The sequence below is a fragment of the Herpailurus yagouaroundi genome, unplaced genomic scaffold, assembly GCF_014898765.1.
Source record: "Herpailurus yagouaroundi ecotype Mexico unplaced genomic scaffold, PumYag 28, whole genome shotgun sequence".
Lineage (NCBI taxonomy): Eukaryota > Metazoa > Chordata > Mammalia > Carnivora > Felidae > Herpailurus > Herpailurus yagouaroundi.
Genome location: NW_024412376.1, coordinates 132,865,984 through 132,882,465, shown reverse-complemented (window position 1 = coordinate 132,882,465; position 16,482 = coordinate 132,865,984). Strand labels below are relative to the sequence as shown.

The 16,482-nt window shown below is 39.7% G+C and overlaps 1 protein-coding gene across 6 annotated transcripts in view; it reads right to left on the bottom strand.

The window, feature by feature from the left end:
- Positions 1-16,482, bottom strand: part of ATP8A1 (ATPase phospholipid transporting 8A1) — a 230,889-nt gene that overhangs the window by 87,885 nt on the left and 126,522 nt on the right. For all 6 annotated transcript variants that reach the window (XM_040484736.1, XM_040484719.1, XM_040484746.1 and 3 more), the window contains 2 exons: positions 8,223-8,361; positions 4,723-4,787 (listed from right to left, as the gene is read on the bottom strand). In XM_040484736.1, the coding sequence (XP_040340670.1) occupies positions 4,723-4,787; positions 8,223-8,361 (204 nt within the window). The remainder of the gene's footprint in view (positions 1-4,722; positions 4,788-8,222; positions 8,362-16,482) is intronic.

Below are 16,482 nucleotides of genomic sequence, written 5' to 3'. Positions count from 1 at the left end.
AGAAAAAAAATTTTTTTTAAGTTTATTTTTGAGACAGAGAGAGACAGTGTGTGAGCAGGTGAGGGACAGAGAGAGGGACAAAGAATCCGAAGTAGGATCCAGGCTCCGAGCTGTCAGCACAGAGCCTGACCCAGGGCTTGAACTCACGAGCTGTGAGATCATGACCTGAGCTGAAGTCAGTTGCCCAACCGACTGAGCCACCCAGGAGCCCCCAACTTCAGAGGATTCTTAATGGCGTGGACCCATGAAATTCTTACTTTCTAAACTAAGAGAAAAACATGATCAAAGTTCCTAACAAACTCTTTTGCTGACACTGTCAATGTTAAATGGTAGCTTGGTAGGTAACTGGGTGCAAGCACCCGGCTGTGCTCCGGGCAGCTGCTGTCAGGGGAGACCGCTCTTGCCATGAAGGAAGCCAGGAATGGGCAGATACAGAAAAGCCCGTCAGATTTCCCTATCAGATCTGTGGAGCAAGACTTTCATTCTGTATTTTCAACTGTGGTTTGGTTTTATATATTTACTTAAAGGTTTTAAAAATGCTGAACGGCCATTAATTTTTCAACACAGATAACTGTACTGAAACTCAAAATGAGAAAATTAGAAATCCAAATAACTTTTTTTTTTTTTTTGGACATGCGCTAGATTATGGGAAGACAAAAAAATTCCTTTACTGTGATTGCCAGGAAAAAGTCTTTTCTATTTGGAAACTCAAGAACCTCAAATATAATAGTTTACTTATACAAGTTGAAAAAGAAGATTCAACTTTAAAATGTTAACAGTATTAGGAGTATCTTGGTATAAAATTTGCACAGTTCATAGCACTAGGTATCACTTCTGCAAAAGAAGATCCACATTTATATCTTGCTTAGGAGAAAAATGAAAAGATGGGGGAATAATGTATCTTTCATAATAAAAATGGTCATTATGCAAAACAACTTGCAGGCTACTGAAATAATATTTTTCTACAAAATTTTATAATATCTCTTTCTCGTACGTGCCATGCCCTGTACTAATCATGGCAGTCCTGTGCCAACGGTAACATTATCCTTGCTTTGCAGGCAGCAAAATTGGCTCAGAGCAGTTACCTAATTTCGATTTGCCCAGGGTCCCACATTCAGAATAGGGCAGAACTGTAACATTTAATGGAATAATTTAAGTGCGTTTGTTAAAATTGCCACTCGATGAAACATATACCCACAATCTATTTATTGTTGTATTATTTCCTGAGACATTACGTTCCTACTAAGTTTATTGCTTAAATGTTAATTATTTGTTTGTGCTGATGGAATGGGAATCCCATAGTGTATCCTCATCAGTACAATGTGAACACACAGGATGCTTTTCTTTTCTGTGACAATGGAAAATAAATAATGATTTATCTGCAGGTGTTCTAGCACATCTCATGATTTCCTTGAAATGTCAGCTGTGGATTTTATGACACAAGACCTGAAGGAGCTATGCAAAGTGATGTGTCCTTTCCTGCTGAGAAGCAAATGAGTGCACCAGAGAGGGTCTGACCCCAACGGCCAGATTTGTAAAGTCACCACTTAACTCCCTGGGAGAACAGCCTGCCCCTGCCAGCAGGGAGAGAATGCATGGCGGTCCAGAGCTGGATAAGTGAGTGCTAATCCGTCAGCCAGGGTTTGCCTATGATCTTCCACACCACACTGTCACCTGAATTGCTAAGAACCTTTCTAACTACTTTACTTTAAAAATACCAGGTAAGATCGATTACTGCCAAATTTAAAACTGATGTACAATATATATTTTTTAAAGGGAAACCCTTAATTGAAAATTACTCTGTGACTTAATTCTCAAGTGTTTATGGAGCACTTATGGGGTAGGCAGTCTGCTGGGCATTGAGAGAGGCTGGCAAACCAAAATACATAGACACGGACCTGCTTTCCTGAAATTGAGTATTCCCTTGAGAGTCCTAGCTATGTTTGGTCCAGTAGAAACAGGGAGTGCAGGTACCCCTTGAGGCAGTTATGTCTTAGGGTTGCCACTCTGAAAATTCCAAAATGCAAGTAAATGCCATTGGCTTAACAATACATGGTGCAGCACGCTGACTATCTTCGGTATCTCCCTTTACTTTTTTATTCTTGAGATTACTAGTTCTATCACTCGATACCCGCAACACAAAAAGAACATGCTCATCCCAGTTGGAGAAAAATTATGAAAGAGATGAAAACAAGAAGCGTTGCTGTCGTAAGCTACGTAAGATGAAAGCTTACATCCAGACAAAAAGGATCATGTGACAGGTCAAGCATGGCTTGACATGCTTTTGCTTTGACGTCAGAGGTATCACCTCTGATTTCTTTCAAGTGTCAGAAAAACCATCTACTACCTGTAACCCATGTTGCTGACAAAGGCCTACACGTCTACAGGGACTAGGAAAATGCTTCCATGGAGGCTCTTGTAGTGTTGTGAACAACCATGGCCCAGTTCTGGAGCCACTCTTGATGGCTTCCTCTTTCTCCAGGGACCACATGGGAGAAGTCTCCCTGAATTTCTCTCCCATAACATGGATGGCAATGGCACCCCATCCCCTCTTACCTAACTCTTATCCTGGCCTGCTGCCTGCACCCCACGACTCTCCAGCCTTCCACACTTGTCTATGGTCGGTTGCTTTGACACATCACACCTCTCTTAAAGGGCTGATGAAGTTGCTTCCCTTACCTGTGGAGGCAAATTCTCAAACCTGGCCCAGCTTTCCACAGTTGACCTGAGACTATCTTTCCAGTTTTAATGACAGTCACCCCCCACTGTCATTTCTTTGCCGTTTCCTTATGAATACTGTGTCACCATTTAAAAAGAATTAGGTAGCTTCACACACGTTATTGGAGAACAACTGCTAAGATAATATTAAGAGACAAAAGCAAGGTATAAAGTAGCATGGATAGTGTGCTGTAATTTGTGTTCAATAACAAAGCACGTGCACATAGATATACACAAATATCCCTCAGACATGGCAGAGTATCTTTGGATGAACACTTGGAAACTGGAACAGCGGTTGTTCCTAGGGAGGTAAACTGGGTAGCGTGGGTGTAAGAATGGGAGACTCAAGTTTTTAACGCTTGTACCTGTCCCTTTCTGTAACCTGGATTTTACCCTATGTATCTGCATTTATTCAAACAAAATACTTTGGACAATTACAGCCTTTTAAGTTCAGTGTTCCTCTTTTATGCCCCCAAATATACCTTGAGCTTACATGTATTAACTTTCTGCTTCAAGGATTCCTCCATTACTCAACCACTCATCTCCATCTAACTCACGGTTGCTTACTTTATAAACACTTCCAAGCCTCACAATTGTGTCATAGCAATATATCCACCTTATCTATGCATCTGTTTGGTACTGTTACTTATATGCATTTTACTTCCCTTATTATCTGTAAGCTTTTGAAGGGTATGGCTATCTTAGTTCTGGTTTTTCATAACACTGTAACTTGAATAAACCCAAAATTAATAATATGATGGGTGGGGAACAGAGACAACTGTGAGCCCTAAGTGGCAGAGTCCGCTGAGTGCTTACCCAGCGGTGTGTCCTCGGAGCCTAGCAGAGGCCTGCTGAATGAATAAATAAAAAGGACATTCTTCCAACCACAGGCTAGGTGTTTTTTGTTTTTTGTTTTTGTTTTTTTTTTTTTGGTTGTTTTTAGGATTTTAGGTGTTTTTAGGATTAAAGCGTGGTTCACACAATATGCTTATTAATAAAGATGTGACCAACTTTCATGGTTTCGAAATCAAGTATTATTCTTTAGGCTACAAGTTTCTCAAAGGTTTCACAAGAAAGGGAAAAGGATCCCAAGGATTGTCTTGAGGACAAATAATGAAGAGATCGTCATTCCAATTTAAAAATCGGAAGTCAAATACTTCTGACCTGTAATTTCTGTTTGCCACCTGACTTCTAAATGTCTGCCTCTTCACCATCCTTTCTACATACCTGGCCTCTCGGCTTCACCCACGTCCTTAATTATCAGGTTTTCTCTGCCCTTTGCGTCACAATGTCTATTTCAAGCAGTTGTATAGTCACCTCCCCTGTTCTGTCTTCCACCTTAAGTTACAAACAGTCACCTTTTTACTTTAAAATTCTTAACAGGTCATTTGACCTGCATATTTAAAAAAAATTTTGGGGGGGGGTTAACTTCTATTTTACACGGTACACCTCACAAATCTTACCCTCTTTCCCAAATATAACTTTGTGTGATCACAGCCATGAAAAAAGGAATTTATATTTCAGCCCAGAAGTTAGGACATTAAAAAAAACAACGTGGCTTTCCTTTTAGGAATGCTTATTTCATGCTGTCCAATAGGTTTCACAGATAATTTTTTTTAAGAGAAGCAAAATACACATTAACACTGGAAGCTAAAGAAGATATTAAATGTTAACATACAAAATTCCCAGGTAGACATGAACAAATTGCAGTCACTCAGTAACCTCCTGACATAATGCTTCTGCAAAGCAGAAAAAGTTTTATCTCACGCCATCAAGCAAATCATTTAGCAACTTCTTTTAGCGGTCACGGACATAAAGCTGGGATCTATTTACAACAATGTGGTTCAAAACAATATGCATTATGTTACAGCAGAGCAAGAGTAATAAATCTCTTTTAACCTAAGGAAGATCAAATATTTTTACAGCTATTTGAATATAAAATAAAATATAACAAGATGGTTAAGTTACTAAAGGAATTTTTTTTTAAAATATAATTTTACTTACATCAAGAGAGCCTTCATTTATAACAATCATTCCCATGTTCTTCCTCAAAAGTTTGCAGGAGTGTCCTATGTCCAAACATAGAGTAGATTAATTGATATAATTCATTTCTCTACAGAGCAGTGGCGAAGATGTTAAAGTGATAATACTGTAAAAATATCAAATTTTATTTACTTTTAATCTATTTTATTAGATAAAACTAAAGCTTTATCTATTTTATTATGACCGGTGATAGTTGTTTTCCAGGTTTGCAGAAGTTAAAAAAGAAATGCTCTTGCTTGTTATAGGAGGGCTACAAGGATAATATTTGGCAAGTTAAAGCTGTCTTGAGAAACAAGTATGGAAAGAGAACGTGGTAGTGACTCTCAATGTCCTGAAAAGCACCACACTTATATGGAACATCCTTCATGATGACCAACATGAGGAGATGGCTGTTTTTGGAGAAGGGTGCTAAAGGTTGTCTGGCTATCTTGTGGACCGTGGATCCCACCACTGTCCCCCTGCCCTTGGACTACCGTCATATCTTCTACCGTCCTGCCTTTCCTCGCTTTGCTGTACTTGCAGCAGGGCAAAATCACCTGCTGGTTAAACTGACACTGCCTACTCAGAACCCATTTGTGTACAGCTGAACTTGGTTGGAGAAAACAAGGAACCCGGCTGGCTGGTGTTTAAAATATTACCATCACATTTAAAATAGTATCATCTACCTTACTCCTTTTGTGATCTCTTTCGATATATATATATTTTTAAATGTTTATTTTTTATTTTGAGAGAGAGAGAGAGAGAATGAATTCCAAGTAGGCTCCACACTGCACTGTCAGTGCAGAGCCTGATGTGGGGCTTGAACTCACGAACCGTGAGATCATGACCTGAGCCGAAATTAAGAGTCAGACACTCAACTGACTGAGCCACCCAGGTGGCTCAAAACAGTGACCATTCTGGAACTCATATCTCCTACTTAGAGCTCTTTCCTGAACTCCAGACTCTCATATCCCAGTGCCTATGTAAGAGCAGACACTTAGGTGTAAAACAGGCATCTCAACTTAACATAGCTCAAAACTGGATTTTTGATCTCCTCCCAGAAAACCTGCTTCCCCTCGGTCTTCCTTATTTTGGTTAATGGCAATTCAATCCTTCAATCACAACAGCTACGATGCCTTGGAATTATGCTCCAGTCCGTTCTTTCTCTCATACCTCACATTTAATCAATTAGTCAATCCTGTGGGCTCTACCTTTAAAATATATACATATTCCAGCCATTATTCACCACTTTCACTTTACCATCCAAGTCCAAGTAACCAACATGCCTCACCTGGATTGATATAACAGCCTCTTCACTGGTCTCCCTGCTTCCACACCTGCTTCCCTCCCAGCTCATTCTCAGCCAGCCTAGCGGCCAGACTGACTGTTCTTGCAGGAAAGTCGGTCCACATCTTTCCTCTGCTCAGAACCATCCAGTGGCTTCCCATCTCACCCGGAGTAAATGCAAGGCCTTTACAGCAATCTGGGAGGCCCTGTCATGCGGCTGACCTGCTCTCCTGCTCCCTGCTTTGCATTTCTGCTCTTTTTAGAACAGTAGATAGCTTTCCCTAATCATCCAACGACAAGCTCCCTTTCCTCTCTTAGGTCATTTCTCAAAGGTCATCCTCTCAATGAGTTCTTCCTGACCTCCTGATTTAAAACTGAATCCTTCTGTGTAATGCCCATTTGCTGTATGAATGAAATGAATGGATCTCACCTACTTTATCCCAGGAAAAAGACCCCAAAGATTATGGCCCAAGACTCTAAAAGTTCAATGTTACCAAACGCCACCTCCATACTCTTCATAGGAACTGTCATAATGGCTCCGTCCCTCAATTGTTCTCAGCAGCACTTATTTTCCTCACATATCACTCTTTGCCACCCTACAGTCTTCCTCTAGCTGTCATCATGCTTTTTGTTCAGCCTATTTCTGTTTTTCAGGTCTCCCAACTCTAAAGTATTCTTGTACATCATCTTTCCATTTGTGTCTAACACCAGTGATACTTTTTATAATCAAAATTAACCATTTGTTTGGCTTATAGATTTACACTTATACTAGCATCTTTTAAAAATTAATTGTCCTCTACCTCCAGCAATTTGCTATAAATCTGTTGTAGTTTTTTGTTACATTTTCTTTTTTATTTTTGATAGACAGAGAGAGACAGAGCACGAGTGGGGGAGGGGCAGAGAGAGACAGAGACACAGGATCCGAAGCAGACTCCAGGCTCCGAGCTGTCAGCATAGAGCCTGACACAGGGCTCGAACCCACAAACCGCGAGATCGTGACCAGAGCCGAAGTCAGATACTCAACCGACTGAGCCACCCAGGCGCCCCTCTGTTGTAGTTTTATATTTACAGAATGCTGCGATTACTAAAATTTCTAAAAGGAGTACTAGTGAAATGTTTCTTAAATAATGATACTTGATACAGACTTCCTAAAAACGTGATTTCATGCTGTCAATACCTTTGAATGGTTTCTTCCACTTTGGTAGAGTTTTGGATGTAATTCATAGGATTTATATCCAGAGGTTGAATCTATGTCAGGGATTACAGTGCTCAGGCAAACTATTATTACCGAATTTGGAAGAAAAAAAAAAGAGTGACATTTCCTTGCATATTACTGGTATACGGGCCTTAAACCAAATACCAACTTTCTTCTCAGTAAGACCTCTGTTATGCACAGGGTTGTGTCTCCTTAGTTTTACATGTTGGAACCTGAACCCATAATGTTTGGAGATTGGGTCTTCCAGAAGATTGAGTTAAACGAGGTCAGAAGGGCAGGTTCATGATCCAATAGGACTTGTGTGCTTATAAGATGAGAAAGAGACACCAGGAGTGTATACCCGCAGAAGAGAGCCAGCTGAGGACACAGTAGGGAGGCGGCCATCTGCAAGCCAGGAAGAGATGCTTCGGGAGAAACCAAACCTGCGGACAATCTTGGACTTTCCAGCTTCCAGAACGGCGAGGAAATAAATTCCTGTTGTTTAACCCACCCAATCTGTGGTATTTTGTTATGGCGACATGAGCTGACTAATAAAATCTCTTTGTGAAAAATGACACGATTGCAGGATGAATGAAAGCTGGCAACATTACCTCCCATCTCAGAAATAACCTTTGGTCACATAAACAAGTGCCGATACACGAGTCTGCCACGGTCCCTATCTCCAGACTTTCACAGACAACTGCGGACATGTTATCTACATGTGTCAATTATGGATGGAAGGTGGGGGGAGGCAGAGATAGAAAGGTGAGAGAGGGTTACTTTGTGATTGCAAGAGCTGAAGTTTGCAGGTATATACAACCACTGCAAATTTAAAGGGACATTGGGACCATAAATGAACAGATATGCCCAACAATATTATAAATATGGAAATCTTACAAAACCAAATCTTTCAAATCTTGAAATATCTCAAATTTATCTTCTAAAATACGTCAAACTGTTAAAAAGCATCACGATTTAAAGGTTGAATTAGGTTAATTACCAATGTTAATGGCAGTTTCTTGTTTGTCCCCTGTAAGGATCCAGATCTTGATGTCTGCTTTCATGAGAGTTTCTATGGTTTCAGGCACTTGATCTTGTAATTTATCCTCAATGGCTGTAGCTCCAAGTAGCTGAAGATTCTAGGGAAAATGAGTGGCAAAAATTTTAAGAAGAAAACCCATTTAGATTCTTTAAGAACTAAAGTATGTATATGTTTTTCAGAGAATAATGGTAATATGTAGACTTTGATGTAAATTGCAAGTATCCCACTGAGTTTTCTCTTAAGGATCCCTGACTTTAATCCAGTACTTTGACATGAAACTGAAGATACCTATATTACCTTACTCCTAAGGTAGGCAACTGATTCGTACAAAAACAAAAAATGAAACAAAAAGCCACACACAAGGGAGAAATCAAAAGGGAGTTAAAGACGAGCAGGCAGCTACAAAAAAACAACAACAAAAACTATGGAAGATCAACACAGCAAAGAAGCAATGTTCACGACCTGTTTGAAAAAGAGTAGGAATAAATGCTTATGAAAAAATAAATGCTTATGCAATTAAATTATAATTTGATGCAGTGTCAGAAAACGTACACATAGCAGACAATTAGAAATGCTGAGGAAGGGACAAACAAACCAAGCGACAGCATCAGTCTCTGTAAGAAAGAATAGGTTGGGTAATTACCACATTACTCCATATTTGTGCTGTGGAAGGCCAGAGTCCATTAAAGATTGCTTGCTCACTAGTTGGTATGTTTCATACAAGACTGAACATAATATGTTCTGCAGAAAGCTCTTGTAATCACTCAGAAAGAAGAATGGTTTCTACTCTCATCTTCCTAAATAGAGGAAAAATGAGAACAACTCTTTGGTTGTTAGGGAAACCTGGCTCACTACAGAGGTACAGGGGATGGTTCTTGGTCCTAAATACATAGGAATGCAAACTGACAAACTAAGCCACAATCAACTGATTCTTGGATTTTCCCTGTAACCTAACCACCAGGATGATCCTCTACGTCAACATTTATCTTTCTTTTCAAGCTGTTTCTCCCTTCTCGCCTTCATTTTTATTTTAAAACACCAGACAAGGACAGTATAGATATAAGGGAAATCAAGTGCTAAGGATAGTGTCTAAATTGGTAATAACAAAGAAAGCATTCCATCTTCTTTCTTCCAACATTAAGTTCTGCTTACTATTTACCAAAGTGTAAGTTTAAAATTAGTCCTAAGTCTTGGTAGGCATGGGAAATAAGGTTAAAACATATGTAAGCAAACATGAGTGAGTGAGAGAGGGCTTATGGGTATATTACTTAGGAATGCTTCTGGCTAGAATAGAAAAAAGTCTAACTAACAATGGCTTAAATAAAGATTTGGTTTTCCTTCCCTAAGTAGTACTGGGATAGGCAGTTACAGGCATTAGACTGACAGTTCAAGTCACTTTCCAAGACTTTCTCAATGTCTCAAGGTGGCTGCCACAGCTATAATTATCACTGCCACACTGAAGACAAGAATAAGGGGCAATGGCAACTGTATCCATCTCTTACTTGAAAGCAAAAGTGTTTCTAAAAGTCCCTAGCAGATTTCCAAACATGGCCATTTTTGTTTATTTATATTTCCATGGCCATGCTTCACTATCAGTACTGAGCTTTTCCAGCCTCGATAGCGGGATGACAAGACAGAGGAGGATGGGAACGGGTGTTAAATTAGCCAGCCAACAGTCTTTGCCACAATGCTAAATATAGCTGGGCGTGCATGTGCACAGGTGTGTACGTATACGTGCATGTGTCTTTGTGTGCATGTACGTATACAGAGGCACACACATCCTCCACTGCTTTGCCTGGGGAAACCCAGCTCATCCTGCAAGGCCAGTCTCAAAAGTTAACTGCTTCCTTGAAGCCGTACTTCTAACACAAGTCTTCTCCTCTACGGTGCTCTGACAGAACTTTGCTCGTCTTTACTCATTTCAATGTACCATATTCAGATTAACTGTTTCAATGTACGACCCATAGTTTTGTTCGAGAGGAGGCACCACATCTTGTTCACCTTTACACTGTATCTCTGGAACACTGGCAGTCAGCATTCAGTGTTTGCTGAGTGAATGACAAAAAAAAGTTAAGAAAGATTCCGAAATCTAGATATTATCCAGTACTGTTGCAGTCTAGACTACATTCTTTTCAATATATTCCAAATACATTATACAGCTATTAGATACTCTTGGCGCATGACTTCTTAGTTTATAATATGTAAGACAGGAAGGCAAATTCCCTTCTTTAAGGAGATAGTATTATTTTATTATCTTTAATGGGAAGCAGATTTGAAATCTATCATAACCTGATGAATAATTATCATCAAGAAGTTCAAGAACACAAAGGAAGTACAGTTCAGCATCAACTATGCCAACACCACAATGGCTATATTTCAACGTTTAGACAATGACTCTATCCATTCTTTCAGCTACTTTCGGGGCATCTGCAGCTAAATCATCCTGGCCCACATCCCAGGGACGATCAGAATATACCTGTGTTCAAATGTCAAATAATCCACAGAAAGCATGATAAGATTTTTTTAACGATCATGGGGGACAGTTCACTAATACAAGCTCTTAAAATTTTCTAAACTAAAAAATTATTTTCTGGTAATGTCTCACAAAACCCTGAGGTAACTAGATAATGGGAGAGTCAAGATGTGAACGCATTCATTAGAAATACATAAACAAGTGTATTTGTGTATCTTGTAGCTCCAAGGGGAGAAACGAGCTCAAGAAGTCTACAGGCATACATTACCATGCACGAGTCTAATAAAAACAAAATAACCGCATGGGTGAGATCACATTGAAGCCATAGTTGAAGGAAGGAAAGCATCTGATTTTGCACAGATGAAAAGGAGACATTCTTTAAACCAGGCAAAAATAACATAAAGGACTAAAGAGGCATGCGGAGAAAGATTACAAGCAGGCTAACCTGGGGTGTGTTGGTGGCTCTAATAACAGGATTTTCTCAAAAGGGTAATGAAACAGTTCTGAATATGCAGCAAAATTGCAGTGGGTCTACCCTGAAGCCTACAAAAGAAAAACCGTGTCCCCAAGCCTGTTACTTTTTCTTTTATCCTGAGAGCTCCTGGAGCACAGCGTTTACTAATTTTAGTGGAAGGCCCCACAGCCTCCTTTCCTTTGGCCCTGGTGTCATTTATTGTGAGATTAAGATCTTGAGTGATAGGCTGTTTGCCCCTGGAAATTAATATCTTTAGCTACATAATGACCACTAGAAAAAAAGATGTGAACTTTGCGTGCTTTTCCTGATCATAACACAGGAGTGTTTAAGCCGTAATCAATTTCATCCCAAACATGTATTACCTTACACAGATGGCCACTAATGTGCACTATGGGAATTACATATTCAGCAAGTGTTGAAACATGATAAAATTCCCCTGGCATTTATGGAATTAAAAAAAAAAAAGCCCAACACTAATTTTACTTTCAAAATGTCACTATGCCAAAAGTTATAAAGGTTTCAGGTTGAGGACTCTTTGACATAATGTAGATTTAATTATCACTGAAAAATCATGAAATAATATTTATTCACCCAGTAAAGCCCTCCACAATCTTATTTTCTCTTTCAGATGTTCATAAAGTAGGCGGAATTTTAAAAAGGCACATAACTGTAAAATTTCAACCCCAGTCAAGATAAAAGCCTTCATGCAGAGTACTTAAAACCTGTATGGTAAAATGTATCATGATGGATTTAGAAATTATGTTTTTCCCATTCATTGTATATTTTGCCAAATAACAGAACCTCAGAATGACTTATTACCATGTTAGCAAATGTTTGGTTAGTACTTAGATTTCTTTGTATTTTTAAAAAGTTTGTGATAATGTTCCTAAATGATAAAAAGTTTAATAATCAAACTCAAAAAACAATTTAGGCTTCAGATTACAACATGGGCTATTTGGCGGCAGCTTCTTTAAAGACAAAGACAGAATGCTGGTAAGCAAAGTTTTCCCACTAGAGTAAATATAGATAAATACTAGAATAACCTATATTTCAGTATGAAATAAGATTGTGACCAGGAAGATGAAATATTTCCTTACTAGAAAGAATGTACCAGATACTGCTAAGTGCTTTACATTTATTAATTCAGTTAATAGCTTTGAGGAGGTTGAGCAAATTAGGGTCAAATAGAGGTACAGTTGAGCTACGTCGGTACGAACAAAGTCCCAGGAATCAATAAATACCCAAAGGCAGCGAACGAGAAGTAAAACTGAGATTAAAGGAGTTAGGATTTTATTCAAATCATTAGGGTTTTAAACATTTGTATCTGTTCTTCAGTCTTTGGTAATAACTTAGTTTCTCTGAATGGGTTTCAGACTCCGTCCAGAGCCACTCCTGCTAAGGGTACCTATTTGTTTCCACTGGAAGGCTCCGGAATCCCATTTTGGGACTGGCTCCTCTCCAAGCACACCCACACACCTGCCCTCATTCTTTCACAGACATACTCTGGGCAGGTACTTCTGGGTAAGAGGGTGGGATACAACAGTGGGTTCCTTCCTCTGCAGGGAATTTTTATTTTAGAATGTACCCTTAGAGATTCTTCTTTGGATTCCCTCTCATCTTGTTTTCTCATTGTACCTCCTTTCCTTTTACTGGTATCTGTTTCTCCTAGACCCCGGCTGCCTGGCTATCATCAAGCCCCGAGTAATTAGCCATGGGGCCAGGAATCTAGAGTGGTGGTTTTCAGAGTCACCTGAAGGGCTTATTACACACAGATTTCTCATCGAGTAGGTCTGAGGTGAAGCCTGGGAATGTGCAATGGTAACATGCTCTGGGTTTGAGGACCTCACTACAACAACTGCTTTTTTTAGAGCAAGCTTGACAACATTTTTCTGTGAAGGGACAGAGGGTAAATATTGTAGGGTTTGGGGCTTGCTGCAACTGCTCAATTCTGTCGTGGCATGAAAACAGCCAAAGACCATGTGTAACCAAGTGGGTGTAGCTGGGTTCCAATAAAACTTGATTTACAGAGCTAGGCAGTGGGTGCATTTGGCCCTTGTGCTGGAGTTTGCAGACCCCTGGTGCAGAATGCTGTGAGCAGCCCATTTCTGCACTGGGTTCCACCCTGACTGACTGCTCTGGATATTTCCTTGTCCAAATCCGACCATTCTTTCTTAGCCTGACCTCAGATCCTCTGGTCCCAATTCTCTCTTCTTGCAATCCCAAACTGCAGACAAAAATCTCTTAACTGTAATACAGGGCTACCGTCAGAGAAAAGGTGTTCTCCCCAAATGATCATATTACATATGCTATATGCTACCTTAAAAGTAAACAAAACATTTTCTGCAGGTACAAAAGAGACACATGGGGAAGAGATACCTTCTTTAGTCTGGGTGGCTCAAAAACCCAATCCCACATGAGTTAACACTTGACCTTAAATGAGGAATTAAGGCTGAGCCAGGGTGGGGGAAGGATGGGCAAAGGAATTCTAAACAGAAGAAATCACATGTGCAAAGGCAGAAAGTATGCAAAAGCATATTGTACTTGAGACGTTGCCATTCAGACAATATGGAAATAATACATGAAGCGAGGTGTGGTAGTGATTTACAGACTACTAATTTAGTAGGATTGTTTTAAGGATGAAATTGGATCAGTAGTCTCAAACTGAGTAGTAAGTTAGGAAAAAGATGGGGCTGGAAAAGCTGGTAGGGAATGGAAATGGAAGGGTCTGGGTGTTATGTGCAGGGTTCCAAAGGCAAAGGTTATTTGGAGAAGAGTTTTAGAAGAGGAACAGGATCAGATTTACATTCCAGAAAGTGTACTGGTGGCCAACTAGGGATGGATTAGGAAAAATAGAGGCCTTACGACCAGTTAAGAGGCTATGGCAGTCCTCATTCTTTTCAGCTTAAAAATATGGCAATCCTAGAATACGGATGTGCTGGTGGGTATGTGATTCTTAGTCATTTTATAATGCTGGCTCACAAAGGTTGCCAGCGTCCTCTCTGTTCTGCATTCCACTGGTCAACATTCACTCTTGTACTTTTTCTTCTCAACCTCGTTTAGCATACAACAATGGGGTTTTATTTTAAAAAGGAGAATCTCATACTTCTCTCCTTCCAGTGTAAGTGGGGCTACAGAACGCTAGGACAAAGAGCATTAAATCACTGGAATGGCTCACCTGCCTGCTTCTGGAGAAATCGTGCAGCCGGTTAATTTTTCCAAGGCCAAGAAGTAGATTTTAACTTAGTGCTTTGTGAACCACGGAAATCATATTTGAGCTCTCATGCAGCCAAGGGCTTGCCAAATAAGGTCAGAATTCACACACCCAGCTGAAAGGAATCAGGATTTGAGAGGCGATTGGGTGTAGCCTGCAAAAACAACAGCCATCTTCTCTGGGCGAGAAGGCAGCAATACGCAGTGTGGAAAGCCTACCGCAAAAGGCTCGTTGTAAGAGATCTATCAGGCCAAAAAGGAGAAGCATGTAAACAGAGAAAGAGTACTAAGAAAACCTTAAGTACTTTAAATACGATTCCCAAGATGAGTTGAGGGAAAATCATGAAACACAAATTTCTACCTTCATGTTTAAGGAAAATGATGCACAGAGGCTATCTCGTTTACTACGGGGACATGTCCTAACAATGCCATGCCTCTCAAGTGCTGATCTGGTGATTAGGCAGCTACACGCTTGGTTATGTTTTATTTTTCAAGTTTACCATATTTTACATACCTTCTTGCTTTCTTCTAAACCACACCCACAGAATAACATATGGTTTATTAACATGGGATTTGGAATTAAGACCGAACTGGGATTTGAATCCCTGCTCTGCCAACCACTGGATATGTATCCTTCAGCAAGTAACTTTCCTAAGAATTTCTAAATCAGCAAGGTAAGGCCAATTAATACAGACTGAATAGGATCTTTCTGAGAAATGATCTCAAAACTTTTTTTTTTTTTTTTGAGTATGTTAGGAAAAAATGTTGAGTGCTTACCTAGGACATTGTTCTATTTTTGTATAACAAACTGTTAATATCAATAAATTCTGTACTTTGCAGAGTAAAGAGAAATTATAAAAAAGTTGAGATCAAAGATAACTAGTAACAGAAGTTGTAACATTCTCTCACCCCAATGGATCATTTCGTGTACTCCACTTTATAGGCCCTTTAACTAAGCAATTAGGGTAAAGAGCAGAGGACCTGGAACTTAGTAAATGCTCAAAAAGTGTCAGGTCTTAGTGGATGAGCTGACAGGCTGCAAATATTCTTAAGCAAACAGTAAAACAGGAAACTACTGGAATTGTAAACCATGAAATCACCAGTATATCATGTAAATTTTCATCTAGTACATTTCATTTTTTAGTACAAATGAAAGGGAGATTTGCAGCCTCTAAGAATAGAAGTGGTAGTTTTATCTGAAAAAGCATTACATTCTAATACAGAAGTTACTGTGAACTTGGCAGTCATAAATGCTCAAGAAAAGTCCTGTTTTCCATTAAGTTTTATATTTTTCTAGGAATCCTCTAAACCACTCGTTGCCACGTGTTGCGAAGGGTGCTAGACTGTTGTGTTTAGTCACACTGTGTATCATGATTGATCTATTTATCACACCACATCAAAGAAGTCTTCATGAAGTCCCAAAAATGTCAGCCACGTTCGAGGGGGAAGTTAAGGAGATAATGTAAAAAAGGTCACTCCACCTCACGGTCCGACCTTGGGAACTCATCTCAGTGCTCGGGGCACTAAGCCCCGTCTGGAACTTCATTTTTCAGTTTACAAGTGCACTGCCTGTCTCCGCCCAGTGAAACCGAAGAGAGGGATTTTTCTCGGTCTTTTTCCCTTGCTGTGCCCCAGATCCCAGAACTCAGCCCGCCATGTGTCCAGGCGTCTGCTGATGAATATTCTCAAACGTGTGCTTGTCACGTTCATAGGTTAAATAATTTAGCAAGTTTTCAAAATGGCTGTGACCACATTTCTACAGAATGCATTCTTTAGAATTATTAGCTCTTTTTTCCCCAACATATCCTTAAATTAATCCTTAGTGACAACACATGTGACACGAACATCCTCCATGTGAAGAAAACATGGACTACATACATTAGCAATAGGGGCCAGGCTTTCATTAGGCAAGCACCTACTAAATAAATTTAGCTTCTGAATAAATTATTTAACTGAATCATTTATTTATTCATCAAATATTTATTCAGTAGTCAACATGGGCCAGACAGGCAGGCACTGGAAACACAGTGACGAATACGAGAAAAACAGTCCTTGCTCTC